Source organism: Drosophila serrata, unplaced genomic scaffold (genome assembly GCF_035046125.1).
Source record: "Drosophila serrata isolate PLE 108 unplaced genomic scaffold, ASM3504612v1 contig_17, whole genome shotgun sequence".
Taxonomy (NCBI): domain Eukaryota; kingdom Metazoa; phylum Arthropoda; class Insecta; order Diptera; family Drosophilidae; genus Drosophila; species Drosophila serrata.
The window spans coordinates 267,160-284,574 of record NW_028256915.1 but is presented as its reverse complement, the minus strand read 5'-3'; the positions used below and the strand labels follow the sequence as shown (position 1 = coordinate 284,574).

Below are 17,415 nucleotides of genomic sequence, written 5' to 3'. Positions count from 1 at the left end.
AAATTAAGAATGTACTAGGAGGGAAAATATTTCCAATACCACTGACTGAAAATATTGTCAGCAGAAAACATCTGTTCCATACAGATATCTTTCGATATTTTCACTCTTTTAGGTCGTATTTCAAGCTAGTTTCAAATATTAGATAAATAAAAAAAAATCAGCTTGGCTACGGTTTTCGTATAAATACATGTCTTGAGACTGGTTTTTGGTTAAAATTGACGTGCAACTTTTTGGGTCATCCTAAATAACTCACCGATACATATCGCCAATGTATTCATTTATTCAGATGTATGGAAAAATCAACTACATTTTATAACTTTATTATCTGACTACAGGAATTTTTGGGGGAAGAATAGGAAAGTGGTGATAAAATTTAATATTAAACATGGTCCATAACTGGGGATGATCATGTTTAAAGCAGAATACTATTCGAAGGTAATTTGCATCAACATAAGCAGAAATTTCGTTACAAGTCCATCTTTGTATAATTATCATGTTGTTCTTGTAAAATGCAATATATTTATTAATAATACAACTTGTCATCACTTAGGGACGATACGTACTTTCTACACGGGAAAATGTAAATATTTTGCTAAATTTGTGAAGGAAATCTTCTAGAAACCAGTATTTCGTGTGTGCGATATCCCGATAGTTCCAAAAGAATTGATCGCACCGGCGTGAGCAAAACCACCGATGTTATCGATGTGTCATCGACATTTTAACAGCTCTAATAGTATGTATTTTGGATTATTTCGTATATAAATAAAAAATTGCTGTGTCCAGCGAAAATTGTTTGGATTGATCTGGAAAAACAAGAATCAGCTGCGACTCAGGACTACAAAAACTCGGAAGCAACCCAAGGCAAAAGGTAAAATCGGCTGCAATAGTAGATGTTAGTCGAGTGGATGTGGGAACTGAGATGCTTTGGTAGCTGCTGGCTGGCCTGCTTGGCAACAATATCGCAGTTGGCAGTATTTGTGCTGCTGTCTGCTGTACTTGGTCATTGCCAAAATTTCCGCCATCCCACCGCGCTCGTTGTCATCAGCGCGGTCTCTTAAACCTGTCCCAACTGCATCGTGCTTGCGCCACCAGCCCCTCCCCCGCCGCCATCAGATGGCAACCGTTTGGCAGCAGGATTTGGCCGTACTTGTTTTCAAGTCAGTTGGAGAGTCTGAGCGATGAGCCAGCGTCAGTCTTTGTTCGGTTCGGTTCGGTGGGGATTGGCTTGGTTTCGTTCCATTTACATACACGCCAGTGCAGCCAGGCTCCGCGATACACGGTATCCAGTTTGCGACCGCTCTCCGATGTACGCGTGTGTGTGTGCACATGCCTGCGACCGCCCCCGTTCCCCAGCTGCCACAGGCGTCCCATTGCCTCCGTCTGTGTGCGCCTGCTCATGGTCAATTTCTTTACATTTTCAGTGTGAAACTCACGCGGTGCAGGTCGCAGGCGGAGCAGCAGCAGACCACCAGACCAAGCCCACGTTCATAGGCCCCAGCATGGAATCAGCGCTGGATGTGCTCTTCAGAGCGGCGAACATGGTGCAGAACAACACGAGCGGTGAGTGAATTAGCGGGTGAGGCCTGGTCATTAACCAATTCCATTTGGAAGAGAAGCGATCGTTGCTATAAGTTAACCCAACTGACAAAGCCAATGTGGCCATTCGAGGGGGCGGACGAATCTGGCCCGGGGTTACCTTTTACTCTTATATGGCTTTCACCTTTAAGCTGCTGCTGTCAGCCCAGAAACCCGAAATACCTTAAGACTTAATCATATTCAAACAAAGTGCTCCCGCCGTCAGTCGGCAGTGTGTCATACGGAAAGGAATTCCTTACTTGCAGCCCCGCAGTCTGTCCTCTTTTCTTTCCTACCCCCTGAACTCTATTCTCCTCCCGACGCATGACTCACGATTGCAGCAGGGCATCCTTTTCGTACATAACTGCGATCTCTCACTCATACATTGGCCAACAAAACTCTACCCACTCCCGGGGTGGTGGCTTCGATATTGGGGTCGCTGGATAAACACTCAGGAAGGCACCGGAATCAGTTCGGGGCATTCAATTCTTTTCTTCGGGCACTGTGCGATCGCGTAAACACTCGACAAATCCGAAAAATGTTTTATTTTCGCGAAAAAAAAACGACAACAAAACATTCCAACAACATGAGTTTGCGGCGCATTCCGATTCCGATTTTCATAAATGTGTCAAATGCCGCATTTTCGATGGCCACAGCGCGACACACAGACATGCGCCAGCCCCCCCTGCATACATATGTACATATGGATTTATGTATGTACATTCATGAATACAACTGCGGGTAAATAGAATAGCTCTGTCATGTAACAGAACTTATTTTAGCAGTTCAACCATTTATTTTACACTTTTCCTTCTGTACTTGAAGTATAAGTTAACATTTTAATTTTAGTGTTATGATCTCACTTTTTCTTTAAGGGTTCCTCTTAGGGCCATATAATATAGTCGGCAGATTATGAATACAAAATAATGATTTAACAAAGTTAAACAATTTTTTTAATGGTATTATTAAACTTCATCCTATTGGATGCAGTCAACTGATTCTGATAAAAAAAAAAAACTACAACGTTTCCTCATATACGCAAAGCAATTTACTAACAAAAAAGGTTAAAAATGAAAACAACAATTTTTGATAAAGTTATGCAGTTATTTAGATACAAGAACCTATGTATGTTCAGAATTAGCATTACAAGCCGGGTTGATCTAGCAATGTCTGTCGTCCGTTTTTATGCAAACTAGTATTCCAGTTTAGGATAAAACATTGCAAATAGTCTAGGTATCATGGTCATCGCAACGAACTGGGTCTGACCACTTTATCTTATAGCTTCTAAAGGAGCGATTGGAAAATGATTATAAAAAACTATAACTTCTTTCTTTATTTATGTACATAAGAATTGGAAAACTATGATTTTACTTTCCCAAAAAATTGATATTATTATTTCGTATATTTATTATATCTGAAATAATTGGGCGCTGCTCCATGTGCGGCATGTATTGTAAGTCCGATTTACGGATCGTGGCAGGGAGCAGGGGGGCGGGGCAACTCTTATCAATAACCAGTGCAGTAGTTGCCACTGCGGCTGGCGATCACGAATCGTAGATGTTTCGCATCTTGCACATGTGTGTTCGTACGGGTCTTGCATATTTTTCGCTGTTGCACTGGCGACATATCTTCAATACTTGCAATTTGCATTCTCCGAGCCCGCTGCTCCGTCCGTCCCCTCCCACCGCACACCGCACCAATCCCGGCGGATCGCCCGCCCCCAGAGCGACAAACAAGCGCACGAAGCGAGGCGACGCGACCGCGTGACATGCCAAAGAAATTCCCGGCGGAGAAGACTTCGCTCCGCCGAGCCCGTATAGTATTTGGCGTGCTGGGGCGTAAATATGTGTATAATTGCTAAACAAAAAACAATTTGATTAGGCATGTTCTCTGGGCAGCAATGTAATTGCACAATCCACAAATGGACGATAAGCCCGCGGCTTGTCCGGCGGCACTGTTTGGGCTCTGATTTCGACCCAGTTCCCGATGGGTGCGGACCGGGGACAGCTGATAGTGCGTCGCCGTGGGGCTTCTCACTTATTTCCTCTTACACTTGCACATGCAAATCAGAGAGAAGAGCGAAGAGAGAGCGGCAGCATGGAATTCCGATAATAAACCCAATTTATGATTATGTTTGTTTCTGTTTATTTACCCATTGGGAGATGGCTTTATCAGCCATAATTCTGAATATTTGACAAATTCCTCAGCCGATATACATATATTCGTACAGCTGTCAACACAACCGAGTGCGATTTATGTGATAGCTCCCGCTCGTTGTCGGCCAGAAAGAGAAATGGTCCAATGCTCAAATAAATAAATGAACATCGCATGCGATTCTTCCATTGGGTTTCGTCCGATATGGCTTGTCCACCGTGCTTCCCAATGCCCAGTGCCTCTTTCTTATGTTTGCAGATGAGCTACTAGCTGTTGTAATGGGCTTGTTTTCGGGCCAATTTGATTGATCGGCGGCATCGGAATTCAAAGTGCAATGTCGTTAACCTGACCATGATTAATGAATTTGTCATAATCGAATACGGCATTACGGCACGGATTGCGTTCTTCATAAATCACCCGTAGAAGAGCGGGCTCGATCTACGCGGATCGGCCGTTAATTAAGCTGCCATTCCATTGTCCGCCAAAGAGCCCACTCTAGGCCATAATTAATAAACAAATAGTTACACAAATTGTGGCCTGTACCAGCGTGCGTTAGTTTCTACCACCGACTTCCGCACAAAAGAAAAATTGTGGCAATTTTGAGCTTGGCCAGGCACAGCTGGAGACGGACACCGACCCCTGAAGGGGTACTCACGGGTTAGATCGAGGACTGGGGACTGTGGACTGGGGACTGGGGGCTCATCAGGTAATTTACATGGCCTTTCGATTCTTCGTTTTCGCCAGTGCCGACTCTGTGGGCCAACACTCTCTTCCTTTTACTTGCAGCGACCAAATGGTGCGCATAATTGCCGTAAATCTTGTCCAGAAGAAAATCAAACAGCCAACGAAACCAGTTTGGACGCTGCCACTGGGATAGGATGGGATTGGGTAGGATTGGATCGGAACGGGACGGGACGGGACGGCATGGGGATGGGGACTGGCACTGAGATTTGGACTAGAGCACCACCTTTCTTTTTGCTACTGCTGGCACTGTCGAGAAGAGTTTTGCTCCGACTTTTATTTATTTATTTACAAATGTAACATTTGCCTATTTCCGCGCTTTCCCAGCGACTCTGGGCTGCAAAGGTGCAACGACAGAGGACACTGGTGGTGGACATATGTACATGCAAATGTATATAAGTTGTCTCAGATTGGTGGGGAAGTGTTTTTGGGTCTGTCTAAAGTTCAAAATGTATCGAGCAATCGTTGGCGACCGATTAAAAATTCGGTAAAATGTATTGAAATTTTTCTCACGCCTGATTTAGCACCGGATGATATTTTATAATGACAACTATATTTATGTTATTGTTAGTTTTGCTATTTGCCATCGTTGTCGCTGCCGATGTCGATGTTGCTGTTTCTTCGTATTGTTTTTGTTGCTGTTCTGGGCAATCAAAAACCAGTTTCTCTTCAAATCGCGCGCACGCTCGAGTTTTATTTAAATTTTGAACTGGTTTGCCGCTGATTTGTGTTGTCTCCGCTGCGTATATATTATGTACCCACTAGATATATACATATATTAGATTGTTAGATTTCACAAACAGCAGCAAACCCAGACGGTGCCTGGGACTGGAAGTGCGGGCTGGGTTATAACATAATTGCCTTGTTGGTATCGACGAGTTCTGGATGGATACAGGCATCGCATCTCATCTCGTCTGTGTGTCATCATCTCTCGATCTATAAAGTGGCAGAGCTTCTCTATGAAAATCTCGCTGACTTCCGCACTGCCATTACGGTGACCCAAATCGGCGGGGAAGGGATCTCGTGTTACTCCACCGCCGGCCGATTTCCAAACAAACCAAAATTCAGTTGGCAAAGCATTTTCCACAGTTTTATTTCGGTTTTTGTTTTTTCCAACGGTGCACAGTCAGTTGACAACCTGTAAACTGAATATGTATCAAATCGATGCAGAAATATTAGGTTGCTGCTTAGCTTGTCATTCAGCAAACTCAGAGGCCAGAAGACCCAGAAGTATAGCTTAGGAAATATCAAATTGAGCAACCAACCACTTGGGCAAAATAAGAGTAAGGTGCAAAAGCCTTATTTCTGGACTCCATAAAAATGATTAGGTCAGACATCATCACAGATTCATTGCTGATGTTTCGCAAAATTACTAAAGGGACTTCCACCTGGCCTATTTTCCCCCAAAAAGTGTGTAGTTTTCCCCGCCTTGTGAGTGGTTATTCGAGATCCCCCTTGGATTTCCAATGTTTGGGCTTCGATAATTGGCTATCATTGTTGTTGGTCCGCCAGTGAACTCTTCTGCCCTAGTAGTGTTGGTTTTTGTTGTTGTCATTGTTTTTTCGCTGCTTTATTTTTCGCCGTGATTGCCATTCGATTGACCTCGTTGCGCATGCGTGCCCATGTTTCACGCTACACTACAAATTTTCGCGCAAAGCAACAATAGCAACAATAGTACCAGCAGCAACAATAACAACATTAACAATAACCACAGGCCGAGCTCGCTGGATGATGAGTAAGCCTGAAGCACTAAAGCCTAGGAGCGCTGTGCCCGCTGGCTCACTCCACTCGTCCATTACTCAGCCAGCCAATGGTTCGAGCTCGATTTTGTTTAATTTTCGGATTCCCTCCTCCCTCCTCCTCCTCGCAGAGACGTGCAACAGAAAATTGCACATTTTAAACGTGGATTAACAAACGGCGATGGGGAAATGTGTCTGTTTGTATGTTATACAGATGCATGGGGAAAAGGAAAAACAATGAGCTGGGAAGTATCGATCGATTGGCGGATGGCGCGAGATCAACAGCTGAGCTTGTGCAAGTCAGGCCAGGCCAAGTCAGGCCATATGATCAGCACCCAAGTGGACGAGGCCTGGCATCGCCTCTATTCCACCTCGACACCACCACTCTCCTCCCTCCTCTTCTCCCCTCTCCTCACTCCTCTCTCCTCGCTGTTGCTGTTGCAGTTGCAGTAGCGATTCATTGGCTCGCAACAGTAGTAGTTGTACTACAAATCGGGCGTAAAATTTCATGGGCCTGCTATTGAATTAAAAACGAGTTTCCTCCATTCTCCATGTTTCAGTTGGTTTTGCTATTGTTATTGCTTTCAGTTCTCTGGCTGCTTGTATATGCGGCGCAGTATAGCCGTTTTCTATCTATAGTTGTAGTTGCAGTTGCCGTTGCCGTTGCAGTTGCAGTTGCATCAATGGTAGATGCTGTTGCCGCCGTTCTGAGCCAGGCCCACACACCAAACAGACCCAAAGAACAGTTGTGGCGCGAACTAAGCCAATCTGAGCTGAGCCAAGCCCAAAATCTGTCGACCTATGACAATACGGGTAGCAACTTGAGTATAGCCCCACTGCAAGCGAGTGGATCGACTTGCCACAGTTACTTTGGTTTTTCCCTATACCATTTTCAAAGGATCAACATTATGAGTAATTTACTTTTACGAATCTATCAAACTAAGGGCTCATCACAGGCCGCCTGGACAGCTCCCTAATAACTTTTACCATTTCTTTATTGCAATGATCCATCTTACAGTAAAATATATTTAAATAGTCTCTCGAACTGAATCTATCTACATAACATATGTGTCCAATTACCAAAGTGATGTATACATTTAAAATACTTCTCTTTTAATACCCGGTAGACGTTGAGATTATGCATTATAGTTTTGGGGTAACTTAGCGATCTTAACTTAAAATCCTGCCCAAATGCCATTAGTTCACATCGTTCCACAGCGTAGAAATGTAGTAATGATAATATAATCTAATATTATCAAAACCAGGTTTCGTGACTCAACTATTTACCTAAAAGAATATTTATTGTGCTCTAAGTCCCATGTTTGTTTTTAAATTATACTAAGATTCATATAAAGTACGCATAATATCTTTGTTTTTTTGAAACAAAATGCTATATACAATAATATTATAATTTATTGGAAATGGGAGATGGTTTTACTATTATTGAAACAACAAAATATCAAATCTAGGTATTGCATTAGAAATGAGTATTTGGAATGTGGCATAATTAGCCACTTTATTGTGTTGCTTTCACTTTATAAAATTATAAAATTTTAACAATTTTAAGATATGCGTACTGCAAAAATCGATCTAAAATATTACATTATAACAATACATTATATATATATGTGTGTATATAGTTATAATAATCAGTCTATTGGTTACTTATCACAAAGTCATACATTTTTTTAAAACTTACTTTTTTAAATTTAATGTGAATTCAATGTTATGGATACAAATTTGTTATTAACATTAAATTATTCCGTTGTTCCGTCTACCTGTTCCGCAAAAAAGTATAGTATGTATATTTGTTGTGACAAAAGTCTGGGTAAACATTATAATGAGCCCGAAGAGCGGGAAAGACAAATTAGAGAACGCCCACTGCATGTGCTGCCTGGATGCAGCCCAACCCAAGTGCCAGCTCACAGTTCCATGCCCAAACCGAAATCCAAATCCACGCCGGGCAGGCTCAACTGCGGGGCGCCGACCGTACAGACTGTGGCCAATTCCCGATTTCTGCCATTTCGTTACCCTTTTGCCCAATTTGCCAAGCCTGAATCGAATGGGTGAACCGCGGGAGGGGCGTGGCTGGCTGCCACATCCTACGGGCAAGCATGAACATGAAACCCCTTTCCCTGTACACGGCCAGCTCTCAGTTTTAGTTTTTCAATTACCAAATCAGCGAGCAAGCAGCTCAGATCCGAAATCCGCCGAGAACGAATGGAGAGGGCCAGCAAAGAGCCAAAACGGAAATCGGTAAGAGGAGAAAATGAAGAAAACAACAGAATGGGCCAAAAGAGACACACCAGCAACAACTTCAAACCAGACCTCCGGCGACAGAGGCTGAGGGGAAGTTGGCGCAAGTGCAAATGGCTCTTGAGGCCCCAAGTCTACACAGCGGAGCCCAGTGGAGACTTGCCCTCGAGTCGCAAACGAAGGCTTCCGAAGCTCACGAAGGCGAATACGAAGACTGAGCCGAAGCCAAAGCTGGAGCTTTTGAAGATCAAAGCTGGCCCCCAGTCACAATCTTCGAGTCGCCGCTCGCCGTTGATCATTTTAAGTTTGTCCGTCGCCAGTTCCAGTTCTCTTGCTATTGCTCTTTCTGTTGGTCGCGGTGTCGCTGTCGTCGTCAGTGGAACGTGCGCCAAGCTTAGTACGTGTGTGTCCGTGTGTGTGCGTGTGTGTGTGTGTGAGCCGTGCTCTACGGACGAGTCCGTAGGTTTCTTCTCCGAAAGCGAAAACTGGCGCTCAAGTTCAGTTGGCGATTTGTCGATTTCTATGCAAATCATTACTCGGAAAAGAAACACATATAACCCAGAGTCAGAGTCAGAGACAGAGACAGAGCCAGAGCCAGAGCCACAGTCGCCGCCATAACAAAGACGGCCAGAAAGAAAAAAAAGAGCGTGCTATTTTTATTTTGCTAAATGTCGACTCGAGGCTCACGTCGCCGGAGCAGATCTGCGGACACGGAGACGGTGACGGTGGCGGAGACGTAGACTTGCGAGAGACTGTAACCCGAGTCGCCGTCCACGGCAGAGAAGAAACAAAAAGCTAAAAAATAAAAAATACAAAATACAAAACAGACAAACAGAAACAGATTGTATCTGTATCTATAGTCGCGACTTGCGGTTCGTGTGCGCACATTCGTCTCGCTGCATCTGTGTGTGTGTGTGTATCTGTGCCCGCGTCTGCTTCTGCGTCTGCGGCAAAGCGCAAAAAGTAATCATAAACTAAAGGGAAAGATAAGCAAATAAATAAAAAGTCTACCGCTCCCAACCGCCGCCGCGGAGTGCCGATAGACAGGCCGAGGAAACCGAAAAGAAGTGCCTTTCGACTCGCCGCGAGTCAGCTGAGTCGGCTTTGGCGGCAGCGATGTAAGCGGTTCTCCGGCCAGCAATCGTCGGTCTGCAATCAGGAAGGAAGCAGCTCCGCAGAGCAATCTTCGATCCCCGAGCCATGGACTATCTTTGCATACTGAATGCCTTCGAGCAGAACTACTACAACCGCGTCAAGGAAATCGAACGCTTGGCCGCAGCAGCAGCTGCCGCCTCCTCGTCGTCCCCCGCCTCATCCGCCTCGCCCACCTCCTCCACCGCATCCACGTCCTCGGCATCCTGCCTGAATGGCCCCTCAACTTCCTCGACCGCCTCCTCCACGGCCAGTTCGCCAAGTACGTCTGCGCGAGAGGTGGCCCATGCAGCCGCTGCTCTTGCTGCCTCTCAAAGATTGGCAGCTTATCAAAGCCAGGGTCAGGGACAGGGCCAGGGCCAAGAACAAGGAATGATATACCAGCACCACCGCCAGCAAATGGAACAGCTGGAGCAGCTGCATCAGAACCACCCCCTACGACCTGGCTCCAGCGCTCACCAGTCCCAGCCAGCCTCGGATCCGAATTCCACCAACATGGCCAACAGTCTACTCTGGCAGCCCTGGCGCGATCTTCAGCAGGCCGCCGCCATGCATCACCAGCTCTACAGGCAGCAGCAGCAGTTCCAGAAAGGTTCGTTTCCACCTCAGATCTCTGAATATATAGAGGGAATATCATATTCGAGCAAAGTAAATTTCTAAAGAGAAGCAGAGTTTGGGTTGACCATAAGAAGCGATCGATATCTTAGTATTAATTTTGAAGTAAACCCGATTCATCATTCTCATGACTTAAGGGGGAAATAGTATGAAAAACATGAAACACATAATTCTTACATTTCTATTATTTCTATGACCTTCTTTGCACCTGCAATAGAAAGAAGAATATTTGCAACGTTCTATTCTATATAGATCTAAAATTTAGAGATAGATAGATATTTGGATAGACCAACATCTCTCTTTTGTTGAAACTGGTGAAGAATATACCTCATAGGGTCCCATATAAGTATCTCCTTTACTGTGTTTCATCATTCTCACGACTTAAACGGGAAAATATTTTGAAAAACACAAAAAAAAAAAACGTATGTAATTCTTACATTCCTATTATTTCTATGACATGCAATAGTAAGAAGAATATTTGCTACGTTCTATTCTATATATGTAGATCTAAAATTTAGAAATTAATTTACGTATAAGCGGATAGACCACCATAATCTCTTGTTGAAACTGGTGAATATATACCTCATAGGTTCCCATATATGTATGTATCTCCTTTAATGCTTTGCAAACTTGTGACCGGAACCATAATAACCTTTTCAAGGGAATACCAGATAGGAAATGAAGAAAAGGATATAATTTCGGTGATTGAACTTGAAGTAGCCTTTCGATTGAAACACAATACCATTCAAGCTACTTGATATAAATATTTTATTATCTAAAACTATTAGTTCTATCAGTTTGAAATCCAAATTTAAGGTCCATCTTAAACCTGGAGGGTCTCGCATTAACAAATTATATATTTATCACGGAAATTGCCTGTCTAATAGCAATTCTTCCCATGAATTCATATATTTTATAAGCCCGGATTTGTTGCCTTTACTGTGAAAAAGAAGTAAAGACAACATCGGTGCAGAGCCAGTATAGAATACGAAGAATCTAGGGGACTTTAAAGCCAACACTCTATGGGCTTGAATGGCCCACACTCGATTGGGTTGAACAGACAAAGTTCAATTACGAACATCTCTTTGTTCTGAGTTCTGGCGAAGCCCAAGCTGATGCACCTGCTGCTCACGTGAAGGGAGCCTGGTGCATACATAGGTGCTGAAGTTCAATGGATCGGAGAACGTGAGGTTTGCCTCTGACCATGATAACTACTCACTTGCCTGCTGGATGGGATCGCGTTTCGGAAGCGGACTGCTCCGATTCGGCTCGGCTTATCTTCGCCGGAGGCGCAGTGGTCGGCAACGTGGGGCTAGGACGTGATGGGCACAGTATTGCCAACGGCGGCAATCGGTCACGCCGGCTGCAAGCGGAGTCCGTCTCCCCCCAACGTCTCCGTCTCCGTCTCCATTTGGGTTGCGCGATCTGGAAAATTGGTAACGAAATTGGCAACACTTTTACTACGCTCTGCGCCGGCTCCGTCGCGTTCGATTGGCGTCAATTGACACACACTCCAACTCCCAGGCGTCACACACTCCCCGTCAGGTTGCCCCCTCGCCCGTCGCTCGTCGCCCTCCGTGTTAATTGGCGACATTGCACAAATCACACAAATGCTTTCAATTACATGGCGACGCCAGGCAAACACAAAAACGGCTAGAGAAAGAGCAAAAAATGAGCGCCTGTTTAAACATTAAACCTCCATAAAAAAATGGTTGGAGGGGCTTCCGCGGAAGGGGCAGAGCTGGAGCTGGAGCTGGAGCTGCTGTGCTTGGCTCGACTCGGTTTTATTTTTTGCTTTTGTTAATTTGTTGACATATTAAAACCAGATTTGCAATCAACTCGGGCAGCGGGTAACGCGGGTATGGCGCTGAATGGTGGTGGGCAGTGGGGGATCCGTAGCTCCGGGCATGACTCACGAGCCGGCACGAGAAATAATATAAATAAGGAAAATCGCTTGCGACGATGATAGAAGTATAAATATGCATAAGACAAGCAAATCAATGTGTCTGCTACTTTTCATAGATTGAGCTTTGTACGCCCGACATACATAGGGATCCGAGGGTATTATTTAATTTATGCATAAAAAGCAGAACAAGAAGGTTGTTTATCTAAAAACAAGAATAGGTTAATAAATGGTCTTATGACTCATACAAGTTACATATATTCTTTTGGTAAGACTAAAGATCTAAGGATCTGTAGAAGACTACGCCTAGGGGTTTTCCTACATTTTGTATTTAATTTTTAGAGCTTTATGTTTGTAGCTTGTAGATGTAGTTAAGTTTTCCCAATACCCCACTTGCAACCTTTGATTCCGTCTTCAATATTATATTTTTCATATTCTGTGCTATATTATACCCAAGCCTTGTTTTCGATATAATTAAGCTTGCTTTTCCATCTGATATCTCTTGATATCGCCTATGAAGAACTGTGGCTTTAATAAGTTTTAAACATCCTAAGTCGAAATTTGATATTCCAATAGATGGGCTTTAATATCTGCAATGCTTTTTTATATTCTTTTATTATAGATTGATTTAAAATTCATAAATTAGATATATTCTTCATTGTAAATGTGTTAAATGTACTCCCTCGAGGACTTTGAAACTGCGTAAACAATCTCTAGGCACATCTTAGGGATATATTGGCCTATGCGTGGCCCTACGAGGTCCGTGCGGGTTAACGGAACCTAACATACATGTGTTGCAAGTTTGGTGAAGTTTAATTTTAGTTTTCCACATAGCAAATAACAAATTTGTATACTAATTTAAAAATTTTAAATAACAAAGAAACAGGAAATTTTTTAAATTTAAATTGCTAGCTATCATTATACATTATCATTATGCAGGGTTTTGTAATTTCATTTTAAAGTTTGCAACGCAGTGAAGGAGTCATCTCCGACTATATAACGTATATACATACATATATTCTTGATCAGCATCAACAGCCGAGTCGGTCTAGCCATGTCCGTCTGTCCGTTTCTACGAAAACTAGTCTCTCAGTTTTAAAGTTATCTAAATTAAACTTTGTAGTTAGTCTTCTATATACTCTCACTCGCATAAATGTCGGAGCGGACCGGATCGGACAACTATATCTTATAGCTGCCATAGGAATGATCGGAAAATTTTTACAAAAAAAATTATAACAATTTCAGTTTTCAATAGAATTTGATCAAATTTAAGGTTTATACTATATATATATATACTACTATATAATATAAGATATTATTCTACAGTTTTTTTTTGTAAAATTTTATAAAAATCGGACGACTATATCATATAGGTGCAATACAGGAATTACTTCATTGTTTTTTTTAATATAAACATATGTATATAATTTATATTGTATTGATTCCTAGTCATTGAAGCTCTATCTACAAGGGTATATAATCTTTGGCTTCCTTTCTGGTTGTTTTTGAGCTATGAAAATGTATTTAAACTTCTTAATTTTTTATTAGAATTACTTGACAAACTGGCATGAATCGATATTGTACCCTTTTTTTCTGTTTCGTATATCAAACCACTAAGCGAAAAAAAAACAAACAGAAACAACTAATGAATACTTGCACCAATCGAATATCTATACTTTTTCGAGTATTGTTTTAAAATCCCCAAAATTCGAAATCGTCTTCCCATCGATAGAGCCCAGCTTCTGACCAATTAACCCATACAGAAATGTTACTGTGACTGCAGTAAAAGCTGCAAAGTAAACAAAAGGGCAAGGGTAATGGAGGTGAGAAGGGGAAAGGTAGAAGCAGAGCAGAATGCGAAAAGAGGGGGAGCCTAAAAAAGAAAGCTCCGTCTATCCGCCGATCCCCAACAAACGCCGTCGTCCGACGTCCGACAGCCGACAACCAACGACCGGAAATGTGCAATAAAATTTGAATGTTTCTTTATTATTATCATCATCCTCATCATCATCCGCAGCAGCAGCAGCAGCAGCGGCAGCCGCAGCTTGAGCCCAAGCCCGTGCTTCGGTCCCAGCCTCCGTGCTGTTTTGCGGCAGTTTGTTGGTTTTTTATACCTCGACCCGCCACTCCTTCCCACTCCGGGCTCCGCACTCGGCAGACCAGTTTGCCCAGCTTCTTGCTCTCCATCGTGCTCCTCTGGTTCTCCCCACTGACTCCTCTCGTGACGCAGGCGCAGAAATAATAAATGGCAGCCGCAGCCTCGCAGTGACGTTGCCAAAAACAGGACAACGCTCTCGCCTCCGCGTACTCCTACTCCTCCCTCGCCTCCCGCTCTGCCAATGCAGCCTCCGAGTACGGCCAATGCGCCATTCATTGATTCATTCATGCATTGGTCTTTTGGCCCCCAACCAAGCTCTGGCTGTGGCAGTGGCTCTCTGCGCTGCTCGAAATGTGCAGAAGTCGCCCGACTGGTTTGTCCCTTCGATCTCGACCGATGGGGATCAAAAACTGGGTTCTGGGACCTGGCTTTCCGCCGCCTGCTGCTTTATTTACACATATATACTTGGTTTCCTGTAGTGGAACTGTCGGTGCTGGTAGCCATCTCCAACTCCGCTTCCGCCGCTGCAGCACTGCAGCACATCCCGATTCGACGTGGCCAGATCCCGCAGCCCACGCAGCTGGCTCGCTGAGTCGCTTCGGCGGGTTGTCCGCTTCCCACGCCGGGCCAGCGGCTCGGGCATCGCCCATTGGCAGGCCGGGCACGTTTCACCCAACGTTTCGCTCAGTGTATGCCAGGCCCAGACTCTGACACACTCGCCAAACACACACACTTACACACACACATACACAAGCATAGACAAAACAAGTTTTCTCAAACCAATTTTTTATTTTTGTGACTGGGACTGGGACTGGGACTCTCGATGATTGTGAGTTTTCTGTTGTTATTATTTATTTGCTTGGGTATCTGTATCTGTGTGTGTGTGTGTGTGTGTGTGTGGAGTGCTGTGCTTTTTTTTCGCTGGTGACGGCGATGGCGGCGTCTTCGAATAATAATTTCTGGGCCAGTTCCGAGCAGAGCTTTTGGCAGAAGTTCATTCAAAAAGCGAAAAACTTAGGCAACAAACTTGAAAGAAAAAACAGGCAACAGGGAGACAAAGGCAGGGCTCGCTCGCTCGATGGAGAACGATGGAGTTTGTATGGATGGCCTCGCCTCTACTCCGTGTGATTCACTACGCCCACTGGTCGATGGTGGGGCATAACAAAGAGTCGAGACGACAGACCGCAAAAGCCAACACAAATTGATGGCCATTAATTGAAATGCGATTTCGGCTTTAGAGAATATATTTATTATTATTATTTTTACGAGTTATCCGCCGATCGATGTTTGACCCTTCTTCCATGCTTTTTCTTTCAGAGATGCGTGTCACAGCCAAAGAGCTGCCCACTACCAAGTGGCGACGGGAGCGGCGCCAGCGCACAGCCGAATACCAGGTCCACGACGCAGTCAGTAACGACCGGGAGCGAGAGCGAGAGCGGGAGGATCGGGATATGGACAGTCCCATTGATATGTCGGTGTCATCCGGGACGTTGAAGCACCAGCTTCGCGCCTCGCCCCCTCCGCCCTATCGCGAGCCATTGCCCGGGACCAACTATGCGGCCAACAGCAGGCCCAGCGTCATCACCCAGGCACCGCCGAAGCGGGAGCCGCCGGAGCAGGCCCATCCCTCAGGTAAGAGAACTCTGTCGAAAGGTACCAGACTTTTGCCTTACACACTTTACCTTGCAGACGTGGCGATGTCCGATATCGACGAGCATTTCCGGCGATCGCTGGGCGAGAACTATGCTGCCTTGTTGTCCAATAAACCGCCAACTCCGATGCCAACGCCAACACCATCGCCCGGAGTGACCCCCAAGCAGCAGGCCTCGCCGCTGGCCCACGGACCGCCAGTAGCTTCGCACCACTATCAGCAGCACCGCTCACCACTGGCCTTGCCCGTGCTGCACTCGCCTATTCTACGGTCAAGACCGGAGTCCCCGCAGCTGGAGCTTCCACCGCCGCAGGACGAACCGCTGCCCCTATCATTGGCATTAAATCGAAACCAGGCGCCTCTGTCTCCGCCGCCCTCGGCGACGGAAGCGGGTCCAGCGCTGGCAACGACGGACAGCGGGGTTATGGAGCCGGCCACACCCCACCACACGCCGCCCAGATACAATACTCCGTCGCCGGCGTATGCAGCCAACAGCAGCGTGCCAGGCGGAGCCGTTGGGACACCGACACCGAACTTGACCACAACGCCGACCCCGATCCCGAATCCCACTCCAACTGCCACTCCGAATCCGATTCAGCCGACCAGTCAGCTTCCGACGACGCCCTCCATGCCGGCGATTATTCGCGTTAAGGCAGAGCCAGGACTTGCGGCCGCCGCCGCCTCTTCGACGCAGACGCCGCCCGCCTCGCCCACATCATCCACGAACATCTCGATATTCACCAAGACTGAAGCCTCTGTCGACGACCACTTTGCCAAGGCTCTGGGCGACACCTGGAAGAAGCTGCAGGGCGGGCACAAGGAGTAGGAGTAGGACTCCCCCCAGGATACTGATCCCGATCCCGATCCCGATTCCGATCCCGATCCAACTCAAGAGCTGTTTTTTATTATAAATATTTCAAACTACACAATTAATGTTTATAGATCTCATGCTGATGTGAACGGAAATTCTTCAACTGCGAGTGTATTACAAGTTTCTGATAAATATGATTTTATTGAATATTGATAATATCGATAATGATATCGGTAGCACACGGATATATGATATATGTGTATTGCAAAGTGTATACGTACAAGTGACAAAATTTTGTATTCTTAATGCTTAGTTGGTAGAGACTAATCCTTAATAATATACACCTATTAAACATAAGTGAACAATCCTACAGGCAGTGGTCTTTCATTTGTATGCCTAGTATCCGTACAAAGTTGTTATTGCTTAGTGCAAAGTCGGCATCATTCATCTGGTAAATTTTGTTTGCGGTTTAGGGTTGTTTTCTGAAAATGTTTAGTAAAATATGAACAGATTATATGGGAGTTATTGACAATTTTCTGTTCATGTTGATTTTCTGCAACATATATGTTGTTTCGGCATCACCAGTACGTGTTGCTCACCATGTCCTTAGCAACATGTACTTTATTTGGATGTTGCGCTACAATAAGCGTTGCCAGACCTTTTATTCTTAAACCAACAAGGCCAGAGTGTTGAACCTCAAGTCACCAGTGTTGCCATACT

The 17,415-nt window shown here is 44.8% G+C and overlaps 1 protein-coding gene across 4 annotated transcripts; it reads left to right on the top strand.

The window, feature by feature from the left end:
* Positions 1–665: 665 nt before the first annotated feature.
* Positions 666–17,065, top strand: Tgi (Tondu-domain-containing Growth Inhibitor). 4 transcript variants are annotated; one of them, XM_086828516.1, is made up of 4 exons: positions 666–868; positions 1,422–1,560; positions 15,551–15,865; positions 15,923–17,065. In XM_086828516.1, exons 2-4 carry the CDS (start codon positions 1,500–1,502, stop codon positions 16,708–16,710), a joined length of 1,164 nt encoding a protein of 387 aa, XP_086684642.1. In that variant the 5' UTR covers positions 666–868; positions 1,422–1,499; the 3' UTR covers positions 16,711–17,065. The 4 variants fall into 4 exon arrangements, with proteins under 4 accessions (XP_086684642.1, XP_086684646.1, XP_086684639.1 ...); XM_086828520.1 differs by lacking the exon at positions 1,422–1,560 and having other exon boundaries at positions 705–868; XM_086828513.1 differs by lacking the exons at positions 666–868; positions 1,422–1,560 and adding an exon at positions 7,677–10,209.
* The last annotated feature ends 350 nt before the right edge of the window (positions 17,066–17,415 follow it).

What these genes read in the sequence shown, in the direction of transcription:
- Tgi (XM_086828513.1), top strand. Translation starts at nt 9,666, where the DNA reads ATGGACTATCTTTGCATACTGAATGCCTTCGAGCAGAACTACTACAAC. An exon ending in GCAGCAGCAGTTCCAGAAAG is followed by an intron (nt 10,210 to 15,550) that starts GTTCGTTTCCAC and finishes TTTTTCTTTCAG; the next exon opens with AGATGCGTGTCACAGCCAAA. An exon ending in GGAGCAGGCCCATCCCTCAG is followed by an intron (nt 15,866 to 15,922) that starts GTAAGAGAACTC and finishes TTTACCTTGCAG; the next exon opens with ACGTGGCGATGTCCGATATC.